This window comes from Chrysemys picta, chromosome 1 (assembly GCF_011386835.1).
Source record: "Chrysemys picta bellii isolate R12L10 chromosome 1, ASM1138683v2, whole genome shotgun sequence".
Classification (NCBI taxonomy): Eukaryota; Metazoa; Chordata; order Testudines; family Emydidae; genus Chrysemys; species Chrysemys picta.
Window position 1 is genome coordinate 350,365,213 of NC_088791.1, and position 22,464 is coordinate 350,387,676.

General features: G+C 46.8%; 2 protein-coding genes across 2 annotated transcripts; both read left to right on the plus strand.

Annotated features, from left to right (window-relative positions):
- The first annotated feature begins 1,950 nt into the window (after positions 1 to 1,950).
- On the plus strand, positions 1,951 to 3,206 carry LOC101944523 (olfactory receptor 51G2-like). The gene has a single exon (XM_005311440.3). The coding sequence runs from the start codon at positions 1,951 to 1,953 to the stop codon at positions 2,887 to 2,889; it is 939 nt and encodes a 312-aa protein (XP_005311497.1). The 3' UTR covers positions 2,890 to 3,206.
- A 10,273-nt stretch (positions 3,207 to 13,479) lies between these two features.
- Positions 13,480 to 14,418, plus strand: LOC135984267 (olfactory receptor 51G2-like). The gene has a single exon (XM_065599065.1). It carries the CDS (start codon positions 13,480 to 13,482, stop codon positions 14,416 to 14,418), a length of 939 nt encoding a protein of 312 aa, XP_065455137.1.
- The last annotated feature ends 8,046 nt before the right edge of the window (positions 14,419 to 22,464 follow it).

Genomic DNA, 22,464 nt, shown 5'->3' on the forward strand with positions numbered 1-22,464 from the left:
CCCCTACTTTTACAGCTCAAAATGCCGTTAGCCTTTTTGACAACAAGGGCACACTATTGACTCATATCCAGCTTCTCATCCACTGTAACCCCTAGGTCCTTTTCTGCAGAACTGCTTCCTAGCCATTTGGTCCCTAGTCTGTAACAGTGAATGGGATTCTTCCGTCCTAAGTGCAGGACTCTGGACTTGTCCTTGTTGAACCTCATCAGGTTTCTTTTGGCCCAATCCTCTAATTTGTCTAGGTCACTCTGGATCCTATCACTACCCTCCAGTGTATCTACCTCTCCCCACAGATTAGTGTCATCTGAGGGTGCAATCCATCCCTTCATCCAGATCATTAATAAAGATTTTGAATAGTTGTATGATATTTTCTCCTGTTAACTGACAAGAAGCTGTTTCTAATCAGGTTCATGAACACAAGACCTCTGCAATATCTGTGACAGAGTTTCCAAAAAGATCTGAGAAAAAGACCGCTGATCTGTGTTTCAGCAAAGAGTAGAGCAGAGATGCAAGAAAGGGGAGTGTAATAGTGGTTGTATGTAATTTTCACGATTAGCTGTTACACGAGCATGTCTGAAGTCACTTGCACGCTGAAGAGGATATTAGTGCAAACCTACAGTTTGCACTATTCACACATTTGTGATGCCAATTGCTTGCCCACCCAGATAAAGTAACTGTCTGTGTCAGCTTGTATCTTTGCTGATAGCTACAGACCCTTGCATGGGGAGAAGGAGCAGTTCCAGTGAGAATGAAGAGAAACCTGTAAGATGATCAAACTTTCTGGATTCAGTGAACATTGGCCAGGCAAAGCACTTCAGCGTCTCCTGGAGGGATTCTTGGGGGTCAGTGTGTATCACCGGGAGCATTTGTTTAGGGAAAATGAATAGAACCTGGTTCTTATTGAATTTACATATGTAAATCTGGAGTGATGCCGTTGAAATCAGTTAGTAAATTCAGAACGTGGCCCTGGGAATTTATCCCATGTGCTGCAAAGAGGCAGTGGCATCATTTGGACTCTCAGGAGTCGAGAAAATAATCATATAATTTACATCTCTACCCTGATATACCGTGACCCGATATAACACGAATTCGGATATAACACGGTAAAGCAGCGCTCTGGGGGGCCGGGGCGGCACACTCCGGTTGATCAAAGCAAGTTCGATATAACGCGGTTTCACCTAAAACACGGTAAGATTTTTTGGCTCCCGAGCACAGCGTTATATCGAGGAAGAGGTGTGTGTGTGTATATATATATATATATATATATGAGGCAATGAAACACATTTCTAAATATCTTCAATGCAGCACAGACAAATATCATGACTGTTTTCACCATGCACTTGCCATGTGTTTGTGCAGATGTCATGATACAATCAGCCACACTTAGAAGTGGAGGGCCAGAAAGGGTGTCGGTGGGAAGGTCACAATTGTAAAATCACACAGTGCTCAAATAGGCTGTGGAACTCCCAGCCACAGGATATGAATGGGGCAAAGAGCTTAGCAGGATTCAAAGTGGGACTGGATGTTTATATGGGTAACCAGAAAATCCAAATACACTAGTAAGGACTGATTTGAAAACCCTTTGAATGGCTCTAAGCCTTCCTGATTTACATGACAAAATATCTCTAACTAATGGATGTCAGGGGGAAACTTTGGGAGTAGGTTATCTCATGGGTACCTATTGCGGGGCTCCTTCCTCTGAAACACGTGGAACTGGCCAGTGGATACTGTGACAGATGGACTGCAGGTCTGATTCAGTCTGGCAGTGCCTATCTTGCTATCAGTGCTGTAAATCCAAGACTTTGTTTTTTTTATTTTTTCTTTAGCTCCTGGGAGTCTCCAGACTTGTACTAAGAGCAGAAAGATGTCTCATTAAAAATCATCTAGTTTTCTGTTCTTTTTCCTTTCAGGAAGGAAAGTTCAAAACTCCTTGGATCTGCCCAGTACATAATGTCAGCTGTCAATGACACCAAATTAAAATTCACAGTGTTCCTTCTCACCGGGATACCTGGGCAAGAACACATCCACAATCTCTGGATCTCTCTCCCCCTGTGCTTAATATATGTTATTTCAATATTAGGAAATGCAGTCATTCTGTTCATTATAAAAACAGATCCAAGCCTCCATGAGCCCATGTACATTTTCCTTTCCATGTTGGGCATCACAGACCTTGGGTTATTGATAGCCACCATGCCAACGATACTGGGCATATTCTTGTTTAACTCTAGGGAGATCAATTTCGATGCCTGTTTTGCCCAATTGTTCTTTATCCAGTCATTTCAATGCATTGAATCCTCCGTGCTCTTGTTCATGGCCTTTGACCGCTTCATCGCAATCCGTGACCCACTGAGATATGCCTCCATCTTAACCCTGCCGAGAATAGCCAAGATGGGACTGGTGTGTGTGCTAAGAGGGGTGGCTGTAATGCTCCCACTCCCCCTTCTCCTGAAACGGTTCCAATTCTGTCAAGCCAATGTCCTCTCCCATGCTTACTGCATGGACCAAGAGGTTATGATGATGGCTTGTTCAGATATCAGAGTCAACAACATCTATGGCTTGTTTATTACAGTCCTAACGGTGGTGTTGGACTCGCTGCTCATCTTCCTCTCGTATGTGATGATTCTCAAAACAGTGCTGAGCATCGCGTCCCACAAGGAGTTCTTCAGGGCCCTGAACACCTGCGTCGCCCACCTCTGTGCCGTCCTGCTCTTCTACACACCAGAGTTCAGCCTGACTTTGATACACAGATTCTGGAATGGCTCGTCTCCCTTGCTTCAAATTGTCCTGGGCTACGTCTACCTTCTGGTTCCTCCTCTGATTAACCCAATCGTGTACAGCATGAAAAGCAAACACCTTCGTTCGAGGATAATCAGGGTGTTCGTGAAGTGAAGGGTCAGTTTATCACACGGCCCCAGTGCTGGTAGCATATGAAACAGGAAACACGGGACACGATGACTTATTCCATCCTAGACCCTTCTATCTGTGATGACATGAGCTACTGATCTCCACTCTGGCCAGACAGGTACAGATGGGGTCTAAGGCTTGAAGCAAAGGTATAGGGGGTGTTTCCACCCACTGTTGAGGGAGGACAGTGCACTGGTGAAATAGACCAAAGCAGGCAGCAGCATTTACAGAGTGACTGTGTTCATGGAGAGCCAGGGGACAGGTAGGATGTTGGCCCATAAAGAGCCAAATTGCTGGTTGCTCCACCCTCAGAAATCCTGCCAATACTGTCAATAAAGAGAAGGGACGTGGATGTTGTTTCCCATTACACCTGGCCTGTCACTGTCTCGTCTCTTGTTAAAAATCCTTTGGCCATGAAAACAGCTGCAGAGCTGTTTTGTGGTCACAGTCCTGGCCCTTTCCGAGCACTCTGGGTGCTGTGTGATCCATGGGGCTGCGCCAGCTGTGGACAGGGGCTATTCAAGGGGCATGGACACCCACCCTCCCCCCACACCCTCAGCCAGGTGTTTGTGACTGAGTTGTGTCAGAGACATGATTATTGCAGGAGCCACAAGAGAAGCCATTCAGGGAGCTCCACCGCATCACACCACTGGTGGCTCTGAACATAGGACACCTGCTGATCCCACTCCACATGGACGCAGAGCAGAGCAGAGCTGGCTGTACGAGTCAGAGTCTGATAATCAGACGTCCTGGGAAGAGACTCAGGCCCATATTTCCCTTCTCTCCGTTTCTGCTGCCCCAGCAAAACCAAGGGGTATAACAGAGTCACAACTATCTTCTGTCCCAGCCCAGTCCATTCGGTGTAAAGTGACGTTTAGCCTGGGACTAGCACTTCTCCCTGTTCAGTCTGTGTTCCTCGGGTGTTTCCAGGAGTTCTCTTGTGTGGGGAGTGAGGCCAAGAGATGATGTCACTCCCCACATTAAATAGCAGAAAAATACAGATACCAAAATGGAATGTAGTGTCATGTGATCTGGTTCCATGCCCTAGAATGCCCTGCTGGGTCATAGGAAGCGTTCTCAGGAGGGTTTATCAGATGGGGTTTAACCTTCTCCTAGAGCACATGTGTCAAACTCAAGGCCCGCGGGCCACATCCGGCCCGCCATACAATTATATCCGGCCCGCGAAATAGTTTTATATATCTGTTTTTAATGGCCCTGTGATATGACGCCCCAATAACACACACTACAAATCCCATGATGCAGTGCAATTGCCGCCAACGGCAAGCCGCGGTTCAAGTTCGCGGTCTGTTGATGTATACAACGCTAATCTCAAATCAAAGCTAGACCCCAACAATGGCCAAGAGAAAAATTGATTCTGAAAACCGAGGCTTTCAAAGCCGGTGGGAGAATGAGTATATGTTTACTGAAATTGCAGGTAAACCAGTGTGTCTCCTTTGTGGGAGTAATATCGCTGTAATGAAGGAGTATAACCTAAGACGGCACTACGAGACGAAACATGAGAACAAATTCAAAAACCTGAGCGCAGGACAGAAGCTACAAAAGGTAGAGGAGTTGAAGAAGAATTTGACATCCCAGCAGACGTTTTTCACCAAAGCAAAATCACAAAGTGAAGCTGCTGTGAAAGCAAGTTTCATTGTGGCCGAAGAGATCGCCAAATCAGGACGGCCGTTTACCGAGGGGGAATTCGTAAAGAATTGTATGATGAAAGTGTGCGACGTCCTTTGTCCAGATAAAACGCGAGCGTTTGCAAATGTAAGCCTCAGCAGAAACACTGTTGCTAATCGGGTTTGTGAGATGGCGACTGATTTGAAAACACAGTTGATTGAAAGAGCAAAAGATTTTGTTGCATACTCCCTTGCCGTGGATGAAACTACTGACGCGACTGACACTGCACAGCTGGCGATATTTATCCATGGTGTGGATTCCAATTTGTGCGTAACAGAGGAAATACTGGACATTAAATCGATGCACGGGACAACGAAAGGAGAAGACATCTTTGGAAATGTATTTCAAAGTGTAACCGACATGAAACTGCCGTGGGAAAAACTCGTTGGACTTACAACAGATGGCGCACCTGCTATGTGTGGTGAAAAAAATGGACTGGTGGGAAGGATGCGCTCAAAGATGCGGGAGGAGAACTGTGCCGGTGAGTTGACAGTGTATCACTGCATCATACACCAGGAATCGCTGAGTGCTAAAGTCCTAAAAATGGATCATGTGATGAACACTGTAACACAAACCGTCAACTTTATCAGAGCCCACGGTTTAAATCACCGCCAATTCCAGTCTTTTCTGCGGGAAATAGATAGCGAGTTTGGCGATATGCCATATCATACGGAGGTCCGGTGGCTAAGTCGGGGAAAAGTTCTCAAAAGACACTTTGAGCTGCGAGAGGAAATCTGCCAGTTCATGGACAGTAAGGGGAAAGACTGCACAGTTCTGCGGGATGAAAAGTGGAAATGTGAGTTGGCGTTCCTGGCTGACATAACGTCGCATCTTAGCGCTTTAAACCTTCAACTCCAGGGACGGGAGCACATAATAACCGATATGCATGATGCAGTGAAGGCATTTCAAGTGAAGCTGCGCTTATGGGAGACACAAATGCACCAATGCAACTTGTCTCACTTTCCCTGTTGCCAAGTAATACGGAACCAAGAAAGTGCCACAGTTTTCCCAAATGCCACCTTTGCTGAAAAACTCAGCGCGCTGCGCACTGAGTTCGCACGGCGCTTCAGTGACTTTGAGGCACAGAAAAGTAACTTCGAGCTGCTTCGCAACCCATTTGCAGTCGATGTGGAAACCGCACCTGTAGAAATGCAGATGGAGCTGATAGAACTGCAATGTAACGGGACACTGAAGGCAAAGTACGACACTGCGGGGCCAGCACAGTTCACTCGCTTCATTCCTGAAGCGATGCCGCAGCTCCGCCAACATGCGGCTCGAATCCTGTCCATGTTTGGCAGCACATATCTGTGCGAGCAGCTGTTCTCTGTGATGAAAATTAACAAAACGTCACACAGGAGTCGCCTCACTGATGAACACCTGCAATCGATCCTGAGAATCTTCACAACACAGAACCTAACCCCAAACATAAACGAACTTGTTGCAAAGAAAAGACTCCAAGTATCAGGCTCTGACTAAATAGGACAAGAAAATGGAATGTTATGATTTGTTATGATTATACTTTTGCTTTAAATTCAATTTTTTATTTATATTTTCAGATTTTTTAATATTCCAGCATGTACAGATTTTGAATGTATTGTATTGACAGGATATTTTTTTATGAAGAGCAAAATATTTTAAGTTGAAATGTATTTATTTTGGAATGATATCCTGTATTTTGGTTCATATTAATGGTTAAAAAACATAAATATTTAGTCTGTTAAATAAATGGTTATACTGTTCGGCCCGCGAGTTTTGAGTTTTGGCCCCCTGTGCAATTGAGTTTGACACCCCTGTCCTAGAGTCTCTTGTTTCCCCTAATGTCCCATTACCTGGAACAGGGCCTTCTCAACCGACTGTCTGGACTGTAAGAATTTTGCCTAGTGGCTGTCACCCAGGTGTAACTAGATTTGAAATACAGATACATAGTCAATATTAGGTATTAATAACTTCAGATGCAAAAATGATACAGGCATACAAATAGGATCATTATATTCTGCCAATCATAATTTTTCCATAGAAACCTCATAAGACTTTTTTTTTACAAGATGCATATAACTATGTCATAATCATATGATAAGCATACCACTATGATTAATATTGGTGATAATTTCACAACCACCTCCTCAGCTACCCTGGAACCTGCATTGGGCATATATAAAGCTGAGCCTTTGGGGAAGAGACAAGCTTTTCCTGTGGGGCAACTCGGGGTCTCAGGAGAGTAGGCTGAGCGTGGCTGAGGGGTTCCAGCCAGCGCAGGTATCCTCCAACATCCGGGGGGGAGGGGCTCATTGCTCCAGCCATGGGGTCCTGTGGAAGCTCTGGGCTTCTCCGGAAGTGGGGGAGGGGGGTGTCAACACTCTGGCTTTGGGGAAAGGGCAGAAGGCCTGTGGGTGGGGGCCTCCACACACCACTCTTGTTGCAAATAGTAAGGAAAGCAATAGATAATAAGACAGAAAATATCATGATACCTCTATCTAAATCCATGGTATACCCACACCTTGATTACTTTTTGTAGTTCTGTTCATCTCATCTCAAAAAAAGATATATTTGAATTTGAAACAGTACAGAGAAGGGTGACAAATATGTTTAGGGGTATGGAACAGCTTTCATATGAGGAGACATTAAAAAGCCTGGAACTTTTCAGCTTGGAAAAAGAGAAGATTAAGCGGGGATATAATAGAGTTCTATAAAATCATGAGTGCTGTGGAGAAAGTGAATCAGGAAGTGTTCTTTACCCCTTCATAGGAACCAGGGATCACCCAAGAAAGTTAGTAGGCACAAGGTTTAAAACAAACAAAAGAAAGTACTTTTTACACAAAGTAGAGTCCGCTGTGGAACTCATTGCCAGGGGATGTTCTGAAACCCAAAGGAATAACTGGTCCAATAAAGAACTATATAAGTTGACTGAGGATATTTCCATCAATAGCTATTAGCCAAGATGATTAGGGATGAAGCTCCATGTTCTGAGTGTCTCTAAACCTCTGATAGTGAGAAGCTGGGAGAAGACACAGGGGATAGATCACTCTATAATAATTACACTCATCTGTTAGTTCCCTCTGAAGTATCAGCACTAACCATTGTCAGAAGACAGGACACTGGGCTAGATGGGCCATTGATATGTCCCAATAAGGCCGTTTTTATGTTCTTAAATTGTTCTGATGATCAATGGGCTGCTAGAGACTGGCCATTTCCGGGGGCTCCCTGTGTTACAGAGATGACAAAGCCACCCTAGCCAACGTCCAGGGGATGTTCAGTGTGGGATGCTGATGGAGTTTATTGCTGACAGGGGCTAGAGCAGGTCTGGATAACAGAGAGATTTTCCCCACATTTAAATTATTGACCTGAACTGAAATGTTTCCTTTTCATCCATATTTTAGGGGGAGTTTTCATACAAAATAGATCTTTTTTTTTTCAGAAAGTCCAGCCCCAGGTTCTTGGCTCCACAACAGAAATTGGAGACTTTTCATCTTATGCTTCCTCGCAACATAAATGAAATTTGCACTGACTGAGTCTGTGGCTGGACTCAGGGTATGGAAAGGTCAAAATCTCCTGCCCAGTCTATGGCTGGGGTATTGTGTTCATCAGCTACTCTGAGCAGCCTTCCCATCTCTGTGCAGCCCCCTCAACACTGTGCACTGCCCCTTCAGCAGATCCTGCAGGCAGTGACTGCTGTGACATGCCCTGGTAGCACATCTCTGATGAACCTGTGGTATTAGGGAGCTGGAGAGGGTCCTAGAGCAGTTGTGGAGGCCCAGAGATTGTGGGTGACTGGGCCTAGCTACCAGTAGAACACTGAGATCTGTGCATAACTTTGGGGATCCTTATATCCTGGGTCCCTCCTTTCTTTCCTCAGGGAGAAGGGAAGGGACATTGACTCCTGGAATCCCCCTGGAATCTGAAATTTCCATGTACGGAGCCTTGTGACATCGCCCTTTCCTGGCCTGCACTCTGGGTTTGTAATGTAGGAAAGGGGCCTGCCCGAGATAGTACTAGATTTATTTTATTAATTATTTTTATTACTTTATTCATTCTATTTTATTTCAGCAAGATTACAGCTGTGACAGCATTATCGTTACCATTTGGCCACCCTCGAGGTAGCCATGTGACTAATCATCACCATACGGACAATGATGACAAGACCAGATTCCCGAAATATAATCTGCAGCAGGGTTTCCACTGCAGTCCAGTTGTGTAGCATCACTACACATCCCCTGTGACTTGGCCTCCTGCCGTTTCCCTTTGGCCATGACAGAGGTTTAAACTGGTGCACAGAAAGCCAAGCAGCTGAGGTTCCCTGATGGCCAAGTGGCCCCCAAGGGAATGTGCAGACATGCTTCATAAATACAGCCGCCTCCCTATCTGAACAGATACTGCCTGCTGCCTGTGCAACCTCTCCTCTGACTCCTTGTCCTTTAGATTGAAGACCTCTGATCTCAGCGGCTCCCCGTCTAGCAGGAATTGGGTACGTTGGCAGGTTTCACTATCTTTAAAATGCAAAGTGATGTGTAAAGGCTGCAAGCTGCTTCCATTTGCAGATGTTCTGTGCAGTAGCAGAGCACTTAGCTCGGCTGTTGGGGTGACTCAGTGACGGGACTGGAGGACAGGCAGCACTGGGTAGCTTGGGAACCCGTCCCCTATATCTGCCCATGGTCCACAGTGGGTTGTTCTCGCTGCACAGAAATCTGACATTCAAAGTGACCTCAAAGTGTTAAAACCCGGATGCCCAAGTCAGGATTTCTCAAGGGGTCTCATTTCTCGAGGTGCCATGTGCTCTGGGCCAGATCCTGCCAGGGGCTGAGAGAGAGGAGACCCCACGGAATATCCGTGACTAGTTCCCAACTCGCCTCAGGTTTATTTGCTCCTGGAAATTGAACCTGAAAATTCATTTTCAAAGTTTTTATTCTCTGGCTCGATTGTGAAGGCAGGAATTCGGAGCTGTGTTGCTCTGTGGTAACCGGTCCAATAGGGCATATTTCTGATTCCTGACTGGCTGAGGGTTCCAGCACTTCTGCCCTGTGGATAACCCTCAGAGTTACAGGACTACCTGAATCTCTGTCCACTCTCTGGTCTCCAAATGCCAAATATCAAGCCTTGCAACCTTTCCTCTCATGCGGTGGCATCCCACGATCCTCCCAACCTCAGACTAGGCCCTGGGTTACAACGCACTCTGGGGGGACTGTGCTTGTCCAGCAGGTCCCAGTGGGTTTCAGACCTGTGGTTCTTCCCTTTGTGAGCATGTGACTAGTGCTGAGATGAGTGATCAGTCAGCCTTCTTGAACCAGACACTCTTTAATCTGAACAGTAGTAATAAAGCATAACATGGGAGAAGAAGATGGTTTTCCAAGAACAGTCTGTACATGTCTCTGACCCCAAGTCCTCCCCATCTGATGCAGACAGAGGCAGGCCCAGGGCCTTCAGATTTCCCCAGTGGTGTCTGTCCTGTCAGTCTGAAGAGCTTCTCAGCAAAAGCTGCCCCATCTCTGGACAGGCTCCCAGCGCTGGCAAAACAAGCTGTGTAATGTGGCTGGAGCCCAGAAATAGGCTCTTCCCACCTTGTAGCTCCAGTGTTGTCTCTCAGCCTCCCTAAAGTGCTGAGTGAGCGATGACTTTTCTTAATCTGTGCCTCCCATCCTGTTTGTTTTCCCGCAGCCTGCATTTAAACTAAGAAGGGCCAAACTGGTTACACCCAATAAAGTCTTAACATAAATATCCCAAAACTTAACCCAATATAGTTATACAGAAAACTTCCCAAGAACTGGGTTTAACACACACATTCATTATGGCAGGTGAGCACCATGTCTGTCCCAATGACTTTTCCGGGTCCTCTGGATATTATGAATACAGGACAGAGACAGAGAGAGAGAGAGAGAGAGAGCAATAGACTACTTCCCTGTGTGAAACGAAGTTCCACTTCCATGACTACTCATGCATTTGACTTTCAAATCCACTTCCTGCAAACCATCATTCTGGCTGAATAACAGCTGCTGCAGTTACTATGTACTAGAGAGTGAGAGCTAAGGGAATGAATATTTTCTATACTCAGCCCAAAGTCTGTTACCACTCTGGGTACAGGCTACAGACTAACAGAACAGAACCTGAGGAGAACCAGTCAACTATTAACCCAGGGACAGAGGAGCTACTAGACTTTTCTTTGCTGACAAGCCACTGAATGAGGGCTGAGACACTGTGATCTTTTCAGGTTCTGAAGAAATCCAGATGACAGACGCTACATTTTAAATCCCACAATAACCTAAGAAATCATCTCTGAAAGAAGATCAGAGGGGAAAGAATGGGTTGACAAGTGTGGACTAAAGTACAGATGTGGAAATGTTATGCCAAAATTTTTCATTGTAATAAAAACATGAGAAACCAAACTTTCAAGACATGATTGTATGTTGAAAGCCATCAGTAGAGTTGTTGGAATCTCTACAGGAAGGAGCAGTGGTGACTTCACTGCTTAATGGCTTTTGCTTTCGAAAGTATATCAGAAGTACTTCACATGCTGTTTGCAAAGGGTTTATGCTATGAACTCCTTGTTGAGTGAATCATAAAATCATAGAAGATTAGGGTTGGAAGGGACCTGAGGAGGTCATCTAGTCCAAACCCCCACTCAAAGCAGGATCAACAGCAACTAATTCATCCCAGCCTGGATTTTGTCAAGCCGGGCCTTAAAAACCTGTATGGATGGAAATCCCACCACCTCCCTGGGTAACGCATTCCAGTGCTTCACCACCCTCCTAGTGAAATAGTGTTTCTTAATATTCAACCTAGACCTCCCCCACTGCAACCTGAGACCATTGCTCCTTATTTTTTCATCTGCCACCACTGAGAACAGCCGAGCTCCATCCTCTTTGAAAACCCCCTTCAGGTAGTTGTTGAAGGCTCCTATCAAATCCCCCCTCACTCTTCTCTTCTTCAGACTAAATAACCCCAGTTCCCTCAGCCTCTCCTCATAAGTCCTGTGCCCTAACCCCCTGAACATTTTCGTTACCCTACACTGCACTCTCTCCAATTTATCCACATCCGTTCTGTACTGTGGGACCCAAAACTGGACACAATATTCCAGGTGTGGTCTCACCAGTGCTGAATAGAAGGGAATAATCACTTCCCTTGATCTACTGGCAATGCTCCTACTAATGCAGCCCAATATGCCATTGGCCTTCTTGGCAAAAGGGTACAATGCTGACTCATATCCAGCTTCTCATCCACTGTAATCCCCAAGTCCTTTTCTGTAGAACTGCTGCTTAGCCTGTTGGTCCACAGCCTGTAGCGGTGCCTGGGATTCTTCATTCCTAAGTGCAGGACTCTTCACTTGTCCTTGTTGAAGCTCATCAGATTTCTTTTGACCCAATCCTCCAATTTGTCTAGGTCACTCTGGACGGTATCCCTATCCTCCAGTGTATCTACCTCTCCCCACAGATTACTGTCATCTGAGGGTGCAATCCATCCCTTCATCCAGATCATTAATAAAGATTTTGAATAGTTGTATGATACTGTCTACTGGTAACTAACAAGAAGCTGTTTCTAATCAGGGTCATGAACACAATACCTCTGCAATACCTGTGCAAGACTTCTCAAAAAAGTTCTGAGAAAAAGACCGCTGATCTGTGTTTCAGCAAAGAGCAGAGTAGAGGTTCAGGAAAGGGAGTGCAATAGTGGTTGTATGTAATTTTCACCATTAGCTGTTACACGAGCATGGCTGAAGTCACTTGTACACTGAAGGGGATATTAGTGCAAACCTACTGTTTGCACTATTCATACATTTGTGATGCCAACCCCTCCCCCACCCAGATGAAGTAACTGTCCATGTCACCTTGGATCTTTGCAGATAGCTACAGACCCTTCCATGGGGAGAGGGAGCAGTTCCTGTGAGAATGAAGAGAAACCTGTAGGATGATCAAACTTTCTGGATTCAGTCAACATTGGCCAGGCAAAGCACTTCAGCTTCTCCTGGAGGGATTCTTGGGGGTCAGAGTGTACCACTGGGAGCATTTTTTTAGGGAAAATGAATAGAGCCTGGTTCTTATTGAATTTACACATGTAAATCTGGAGTGACGCAGTTGAAGTCAAAGCTAGTAAATTCAGAACGTGGCCCTGGCAATTTATCCCATGTGCTGCAAAGAGGCAGTGGCATCATTTGGACTCTCAGGAGTGGAGCAAATAATTCTATCTATCTATCTATCTATCTATCTATCTATCTATCTATCTATCTATCTATCTATCTATCTATCTATCTATAATGAGGCAATGAAACACATTTATAAATATCTTCAATGCTCTTGTTTGTACACATGTCATGATACAATGGGCCACACTCAGAAGGGGAGGGCCAGAAAGGGTGTCTGTGGGAAGGTCACAATTGTAAAATCACACAATGTTCAGGTAGGCTGCGGAACTCCCAGCCACAGGATATGAATGGAGCAAAGAGCTTAGCAGAATTCATAGAGGGACTGGATATTTATATGGGTAACCAGAAAATCCAAATACACTAGTAAGGACTGATTTTAAAACCCTTCGAATGGCTCTAAGCCTTCCTGATTTACACCACAAAATATCTCTAACTAGTGGGTGTCAGGGGGAAACTTTGAGAACAGGTTATCTCATAACTTCCTATTGCGGGGCTCCTTCTACCTTCCACTGAAGAATGTGGAACTGGCAAGTGGTTACTGGGGTAGATGGCCTATAGATCTGATCCAGTCTGGGAATATCTATCTTGCTATCGGTGGTGTAAATCCAAGACTTTGTTTTTGCTAATTTTTCTTTAGCTCCTGGGAGTCTCCAGACTTGCACTGAGAGCAGGAAGATGTCTCGTTAAATAACGTCTAGTTTACTGTTCTTTTTCCTTTCAGGAAGGAAAGTTCAAAACTCCTTGGATCTGCCCTGTACATAATGGCAGCTGTCAATGACACCAAATTCAAATCTGCAGTGTTCCTTCTCACCGGGATACCTGGGCAAGAACACATCCACAATCTCTGGATCTCTCTCCCCTTGTGCTTAATATATGTTATTTCAATATTAGGAAATGCAGTCATTCTGTTCATTATAAAAACAGATCCAAGCCTCCATGAGCCCATGTACATTTTCCTTTCCATGTTGGGCGTCACAGACCTTGGCTTATTGATAGCCACCATACCCACTGTACTGGGCATATTCTTGTTTAATTCTAGGGAGATCAGCTTTGATGCCTGTTTTGCCCAGTTGTTCTTTATCCAGTCATTTCAATGCATTGAATCCTCTGTGCTCTTGTTGATGGCCTTTGACCGCTTCATCGCAATCCGTGACCCACTGAGATATGCCTCCATCTTAACCCTGCCGAGAATATCCAAGATGGGACTGGTGTGTGTGCTAAGAGGGGTGGCCATAATGCTCCCACTCCCCCTTCTCCTGAAACAGTTCCAATATTGTCGAGTGAATGTTCTCTCCCATTCTTACTGCATGGACCAGGAGGTCATGATGTTGGCTTGTTCGGATATCAGTGTCAACAATATCTATGGCTTGTTTATTACAGTCGTAATTTTGGTGTTGGACTCGCTGCTCATCTTCCTCTCTTATGTGATGATCCTCAAAACTGTGCTGAGCATCGCATCCCACAAGGAGTTCCTCAGGGCTCTGAACACCTGCGTCGCCCACCTCTGCGCCGTCCTGCTCTTCTACATGCCAGAGTTCAGCCTGACTTTGATACACAGATTCTGGAATGGCTCTTCTCTCTTGCTTCAAATTGTCCTGGGCTACATCTACCTTCTTCTTCCTCCTCTGATTAACCCAATCGTGTACAGCGTGAAAAGCGAACACCTTCGTTCGAGGATAATCAGGGTGTTCGTGAAGTGAAGGGTCCGTTTATCACTCGGCCCCCGTTCTGATAGCATAGGAAACAAGAAACAAAGGGCACTGCGACTTATTCCATCCTGGACCCTTATATCTGTGATGACATGAGCTACTGATCTCCACTCTGTCCAGACAGGTTCAGATGGGGTTTAAGGCCTGCAGCAATGGTATAGGGGTTGTCTCCACCCGCTGTTGAGGGAGGGCAGGGCACTGGGGGATGGAGACCAAGGCAGGCAGCAGCATTTACAATGTGACTGTGTTCATGGAGAGCCAGGGAACCAGTAGGATGTTGGCCCATAAAGAGCCATATCCGTGGCTGCTCCGACCTCAGAATTCCTGTCAATACTCTCAATAAAGAGAAGGGACGTGGATGTTGTTTCCCATTACACCTGGTCTTTCACTGTCTTGTCTCTGGTTAAACATCCTTGGGCCATGAGAAAAGCTGCCGAGCTGTTTTGCGGTCACGATGCTGGCCGTTCCTGAGCGCTCTGGGTGCTGTGTGATCCATGTGGGCTGCGCCAGCTGTGGACAGGGGCTATTGAAGGGACATGGACACCCACCCTTCCCTCACATCCTCAGCCAGGTGCTTTCGACTGAGTCATGTCAGAGTCGTGATTAACGCAGGAACCCCAGGATAAGCCAACACCACCGTTGGTGGCTCTGCACACAGCACACCTGCTGAGCCCACTCCACATGGAAGCAGAGCAGAGCTGTGTGTGTGAGTGAGGGTCTGACACACAGGAGTCCTGGGAAGAGACTCAGGCCCATATTCCCCCTTCCCTCCATTTCTGGTGCTCCAGCAATGCAAAGGGGTAGAAAAGGGCCTCAGCTCCCCAACAGAGTCACAGCTATCTTCTGTCCCAGCCCAGCTCATTCAGTGTAGGGTGACCCCCTTCTCAAAAGGAAAAAGCAAGACACATGTGTGACGAAGTAGGACTGTTCTTAATGTTTTCTCTGAATACTGTGTGGGTGCCTCAGTTTCCCGTATGCATTTCGTAAGTCTCTAGGTGGAGGGATAAAGGCCAGTGTGTATGAATCACTGACACTCTGTCTCCCTGGCAACCAATGGCCAGGGCTCTTCCCCCCTGCAAGGGAATAGCTAAAGGTGAACAAAGAGATCAGGTGACCTCCTGGCCTGGGAAAGAGATAAAAGCCCAGAGAAGGAGGGGCTGGAGGGGGTTTCAGTTCGATTCTCACTGGGAACAGGGAAGGGAGTGCAGACGGGGGTGTCTGGGTCGCTGGGCCCCAGAATGGACTCAGCTGAGTGGTCCCGTTCTCTGTACCTATAAGCTCTGTTTTAGACCGTGTTCCTGTCATCTAATAAACCTCTGTTTTACTGGATGGCTGAGAGTCACGTCTGACTGCGAAGTGGGGGGTGCAGGACCCTTTGGCTTCCCCAGGACCCCGCCTGGGCGGTCTCGCTGTGGGAAGCGCACGGAGGGGATTATGCTGAATGCTCCAAGGTCAGACCCAGGACGTGAAGACGTGTGAGCTTCTTGCCCTGAACACAGTCTGCTCCAAGGGAGAGGAGGCTCCCCAAAGTCCTGACTGGCTTTGTGGGGAGCAGTTCCCAAGCATCGCCCGGGGACTCCGTGACAACATGCAAGAGTCCTGGCCTCTCCATGGCCTCACCCCTGCCCTTCTTCTTCCCTCTGAACTGCCATCTCCTACTCCTTCTCTTCCCCAAGCCCGAACCACTGGCCAGGCCGGATGTCAGAGCCGGGCAGTGGTAAAAGAAGCCTAGGGAGCAAGTGCCACTCTCGGGAACCCCAGACTCTCCACCTGCCCCATTCAGGGGACCTGCCTCGAGGGGAAAAAGAGCAGGGTGGGCCTCATAGCAAGGGGGGGATAAAGACCTCAGCCTCCTAACAGAGAAAAGTGGGCTCTGTCCATGAGCAGGTGTGGATCGGCACTGCAGGAAATATGGACAAATGCTGTTCCGGAGTCTTTCAGACCACATTAGGACTTGAACGGTGCATTTTGGGACTCTCCTGCCCAATTCAGGATGTGTGGTCCACCTTAATTCAGTGGCCATTAGAGATGGCGTGTTGGGGACTATCCCCTTTATGGTAGGAGATATTAGAGGGGTCAGTGAACCGTTGATCCAGGGTGTGACCCTATAAGATTCCTTAAAAAGCAACAGAGGGTCCTGTGGCACCTTTAAGACTAACAGAAGTATTGGGAGCATAAGCCCAGGATCCTCTGTTGCTTTTTACAGATTCAGACTAACACGGTTACCCCTCTGATATAAGATTCCTGTAACATTTGGAGCTGACAGAAGCTTTGTAGAGCCAGCTAGTGGGAGGGATGAAGATGGTCCCGGGGAATAGGTAGCGCTTTGAGAAATCCCAGGGTACTGATTTCTTAAGGGCCTAGGACAAGGGCCTTGTAGGGCAGGGCATGGCTCCCTTCACTCCATGCGAAATGGGAGGAGACTTAGGAGGGCAGGCAGGCTGCATCCTCTCTCGAAGCATGGGCGACACTAGTAGGGGATGGACAGCTACCCTCGCTCAGCCCAGGGGAAAGGGAGTGAGATATCATGGGTACCAGATGGGGAGAAGCCAGTGAAGTTGCAGCAAACCTGAAACAAGACTGACCCCAGCAAGTGGGGGGGGGGGGGAAGGGGGGAGAGGAGGGAGAGAGAGGCTCCTGAGTAAAGGAGGAGGATGGAACCAGAGGGTAGGAGAGCCTGTGTTTTGTAGACGACTGAATTAATGTGACCCCACAAAAGGGGCTCTTGTTTTAAGTATCCCAGGCAGAGAGTATGTCATTGCAAGGACCTTAGAGGGAAGGGCAGGGTGTCTGCTATGCTACCTCAGGCCCCAAGAGGCACTCTGGGGTGGCCCCTGTCTACAGGATCTTGGCCAGAGTGGGCTGTGCTCTTCCAAGCCATTACCACCGGGCGCAGATCAGCCCAGCCCCCAGGCTGCTCTAAACTCCGCTGAGGCAGGTGGAGAACAGGCCAGTGAATCAAACCCCTGTAACAGTCTCCTGTCCCTCCCCGCTCTCTACAGCTGAGGTGGGAGCTCTGCTGGCATAGCAGAGAACTGAGCCAGGCCTGTCACCACTCAGATGTGTGGAAGGCTGGTCCTGTGTTCTGGCACTGCTCTGTGACTCAGGACAACAGGCTTTGAGTCCCTTGCTGTGTGTGACTGTGGGCAAGCCATTGGCTGTCTCCGAGCCTCTGCACAGGTGGATAATATCCCTGCCCTGCCTCACAGCTGTGGCGGGAGGATAAAGACATTCAAGGTGCTCAGATACTCTGAGACCCTAAGATCAGGACTATGTCAGGGTTCACCAGGGCAACACCTCTGATATTTGTATATAAAAGGCTTCTTAGCACAACCCCTGTGACAGCTGCTTCTGGGAAGCCCCGTTACTCCAGTACTGTGGTGTGTGTGGCAGATGTGGGGGTGCTCAGGAATGACAGTGAGGGGTAGGTAGTGGATTTCTGAGGGGAGTGTTGGAGTGTCACAGTTATGCCGGGAGTTTCAGCAGTCACTGGACCGGCGTTTGCGAGCCCTTGAGGCTGAATGGGTCTAACTGACAAGCAATGGATCAATAGCCACGGGGGCCTCATCTTAGACGTCTGCTGGGAGAAAGCAGTCTGAGGGCAAAGGTCAGCTTCACCCCTTGGCCCTGTAACACGGACACGGCAGAGCACTACAGTGACTGCTCCCAAGCTCACACAGGTTTCAGCAAAGGCTGCTTCCACAAGGAAGGGGCAAACAGATGGGAAGATGCTTTCAGGGAGTTAGCAGCAGACTGGGCTTGGGTCACCACCCTATCTATTAACAATCTGACTGGCCTCATTTGCCTCTGAGCTGTGTCTCAGGTACCCAGTGACTCAATGAGCCTGTCACTGTTATGTCCGGCTGTCTGTGGCATAACCCTGTTCCTTATAACCGGGAGCTCTGTAGTCCAGAGCAGAGGGACACACCGTCTCTGCCACTGATGGACTGTGTGACAAGAAATGTGAATTAAGCAACTCTTAGTGCCTTCTTTTTGGGGTGCTTCACTTGAGATATGGCCAGCAGTGCCACCTCTTGGGATTTTATTGGGAGTCTCACAGGTATTTCCTGTATTTCTGAAAGCCCCAGCCTGTGCAGTCAAGACACTGTGCAGGATTCTCAGCTTTTGGTTTTCTTTAAAAAGTTTATTTAAACAAATGACCTGCAGAAAATCTAGAAAACCTGAGGCAGGTGACCCCAATGGCTCAGAAACCAAAGCCAAGTGAAAATGAACCCCACATTCGTGTATATTTAAATCTCATGATTTCTAAACGAATCCCATGATTTTTTGGTGGTGAGACTCGCACTTAATGAAGGTGCTTAGCGATACAGAGTACCTAATGTAAGGGATCTGAAAAGCAATGAGAAAAAGACACAAAACCTATGAGCAAATTTTTAACATATGTTATAAGCGGTAAGCCAGCCAAACAATGAGTGGGGCTACTGGAAAATTGAGGTGCTAAAGGAGCACTCAAGAGAGATGAGGCTGTTGTGCAGAGGATAGATGAATGTTTTGCCTTAGTCTTCACTGCAGAGGATGAGAGATTCTTTTCAGCTTACAAATCTGAGGAACTCCCCACATCGAGGTGTCAGTGGAGGAGGTTGTGATGCTGCACCCCAGATTCATCATAGTGGTATGATTATGAGATAATTATGACATAACCATGATGCATCTGGTACAAGATATGTCTTGAGAGATGTCACTGGAAAAGTTCTGATTAGCAGATTATGATTATCCTATTTGTGCGCATGTATCATTTTTGTACCTGAAGTTATGAATAGTAATGATGAATCTGTATTTCAAATGTGCTTACTCTGGGTAACACCCTCAAGTAGCCTTTTAAGTACAACAAGGAAGAAGCTAGCCAGTGCTGATGGTTCATCAACAAAGATTAGGGACCATGAAAAAGCTTAGCCTTCCTGTGACATTTCAGCCAGCCTATGAGTGATGGTTGCTATGATTCAGCAGGGCATGCAAGGTCATGGGACAAGACCGTATGACACTGAATTCTATTTTGGTACCTATATTTTTCCACCAAATGGGCTGGGAACTTGGCTTGAAACAAAGGGTTCTCACCGTATTGAAAAACTATACAAGGTGGGGTGTGACATCCTCTCTTGCCCTCACTCCCCACACAAGAGATCTTCTAAAAACAACTGAAGACAAAAGTCTGAACAGGGGGAAGTGCTGTTCCCAGGCTAAAGGGATTTCCAGCATGTGTATGAAAACTCGGTGGTTTCCTTCTGTCACCAGGCAGGGTGAGAAATTGATAATTCATATCATGTCCATCTATTATTTTACGCTTATTTTGCATTTTTATTTATTTGCTATGTATTCTGTTTGGATCTGCCTGCTATCACTGATAAACACTTAAAATCTTTCTCTAGTTAATAAACTTGTTTTATGTTTTATCATAACCAGTGTGTTTTGTGTGAAGAGTTTTGGAAAATCTCAGCTCTGTAAATGAAGTTTTTTGCATATCTTCCCATGTTGAGGGGAAAGCCACCTATATTAATGAGTATGCATTCTGCAGATCCCTGTGCAGTAGAAGATGGCATAATTCTGGGTTTATACTTCAGCAAGGGGTGCAAGGCTGCGGAGATGGGAAATTGTCTGTTGTCTCCTGTTTGTCCTGGAGTGGCTTAGGTAAAGCACTCAGGTAGCTCAGTTGGTTTTCAGCACCAACTACTGTCATGTCGGATGATAACAGGGCCTGGAGCATCTGGTTGTGTCAGCAGAAGAGCAGTGTGGAGAGGCGCACTGAGCTGAATGGATAGGGAGTTCAGTGAGAAATCTGGTCCTATATGATTATTATTATGAATTGTATTTATTTATTTATTTATTTCAGCAAGATCACAGCGGTGACAGCATCATCGTTACCGCTCACCACCCGCGAGGGAGCCATGTGACTCATCTGAGCAATACGAACAGTGATGACAAGCCCGGATTCCAGGAATAGAGCCTGCAGCAGGGCTGGTGCTGCAGTCCACCTGGGCAGCATCACCCCACATCCCCTGTGATTGGCCTCCTGCAGTTTGCCATTGGCTGTGACAGGCGTTAAAGCTGGTGCACACTAAGCCAAGCAGCTGAGGTTCCCTGATGGTCAAGGTGCCCCCAAGGGAATGTGCAGGCATTCTTCATAAACACAGTTGCCTCCCTATCTGAACAGATACTGCCTGCTTCCCATGCAACCTCTCCTCTGATTCCTTGTCCTTTGGGGTGAAGACCTCTGCTGTCAGCGGCTCCCCTTCTAGCAGGAATTGGGTACGTTGGCAGGTTTCACTAGCTTTAAAATGCAAAGTGATGTGTAGAGGCTGCACGCTGTTTACATCGGCATATGTTCTGTGCAGCGGCAGAGGACTCAGCTAGGCTATCGGGGTGACTCAGTGAGAGGGGCTGAAGGGCAGGCAGCGGTGGGTAGCTTGGGAACCCCTCCCCGACATCTGCCCATGCTCCACCGTGGGTTGTTCAATCTAAACAGAAATCTGACATTCAAAGTGGAGCTCAGAGTGTTAAAACCGATGCCCTGAGTCAGGATTTCTCAAGGGTTCCCATATCTCGAGGTGTCCCATTGTGGTGTGCTCTGGGCCCGATACTACCAGGTGCAGAGTGAGAGGAGACCCAATGGAATATCCGTGACTAGTTCCCAACTCGCTTCTGGTTTATTTACTTCTTGATAGTGAACCAGCAAATACATTTTCAAAGGTTTTATTTTCTGGCTCGATTCTGAAGGCAGGAATTCAGAGCTGTGTTGCTCTGTGGTAACAGTTCTGATAGGGCATATTTCTGATTCCTGATGGCTGAGGCCTCCAGCACTTCTGCCCTATAGATACCCCTCAGAGTTACAGGACTACTTGCATGTCTGCCCCATCTCTGGTCTCCAAATGCCAGATGTCAGGCCTCGTAACCTTACCTCTCATGGGGTGTGTCAAGGCTGCTTCCCCACTCTGAACTTTAGAGTACAAATGTGGGGGCCTGCATGAAAACTTCAAAGCTTAACTACCAGCTTAGCTCTGGTCCGCTGCCACCACTCCCAAATGTGCTAATTCGGTTCCCTGGGTAGCCTTGAGAGACTCTTCACCAATTCCCTGGTGAATACAGATCCAAACCCCTTGGATCTTAAAACAAGGAGAAATTAACCATCCCCCCTCCTACCTCCCACCAACTCCTGGTGGATCAAGATCCAACCCCCTTGAATCTAAAAACAAGGAAAAATCAATCAGGTTCTTAAAAAGTAGGCTTTTAATTAAAGAAAAAGGTAAAAATCATCTCTGTAAAATCAGGATGGAAACTAACTTTACATGTTTCAGAGTAGCAGCCGTGTTAGTCTGTATCCGCAAAAAGAAGAACAGGAGTACTTGTGGCACCTTAGAGACTAACAAATTTATTAGAGCATAGCTTTCGTGGACTACAGCCCACTTCTTCGGATGCATATAGAATGGAACATAACTTTACAGGGTAATCAAACTTAAAGAGCCCAGAGGAATCCCCTCTAGCCTTAGGTTCAAAGTTACAGCAAACAGAGATAAACACTCTAGCAAAAAGGTACATTGACAAGTTGAGAAAACAAAGATAAAAACTAATACGCCTTGCCTGGCTGTTTACTTACAAGTTGGAAATATGAGAGACTTGTTCAGAAAGATTTGGAGAGCCTGGATTGATGTCTGGTCCCTCTCAGTCCCAAGAGCGAACAACTCCCAAAACAAAGAGCACAAACAAAAGCCTTCCCCCCACCAAGATTTGAAAGTATTATTGTCCCCTTATTGGTCCTTTGGGTCAGGTGTCAGCCAGGTTACCTGAGCTTCTTAACCCTTTACAGGGAAAAGGATTTTGGAGTCTCTGGCCAGGAGGGATTTTATAGTACTGTACACAGGAGGGCTGTTACCCTTCCCTTTATAGTTATGACAAGGTGGAATCCCACGATCCTCCCAACCTCAGACTGGGCTCTGGGCTACAACACACTCTGGGGGGACTGTGATTGCCGAGCACGTCCCAGTGGGTTCGGCACCTGTGGTTCTTCCCTTTGTGAGTCTGTGA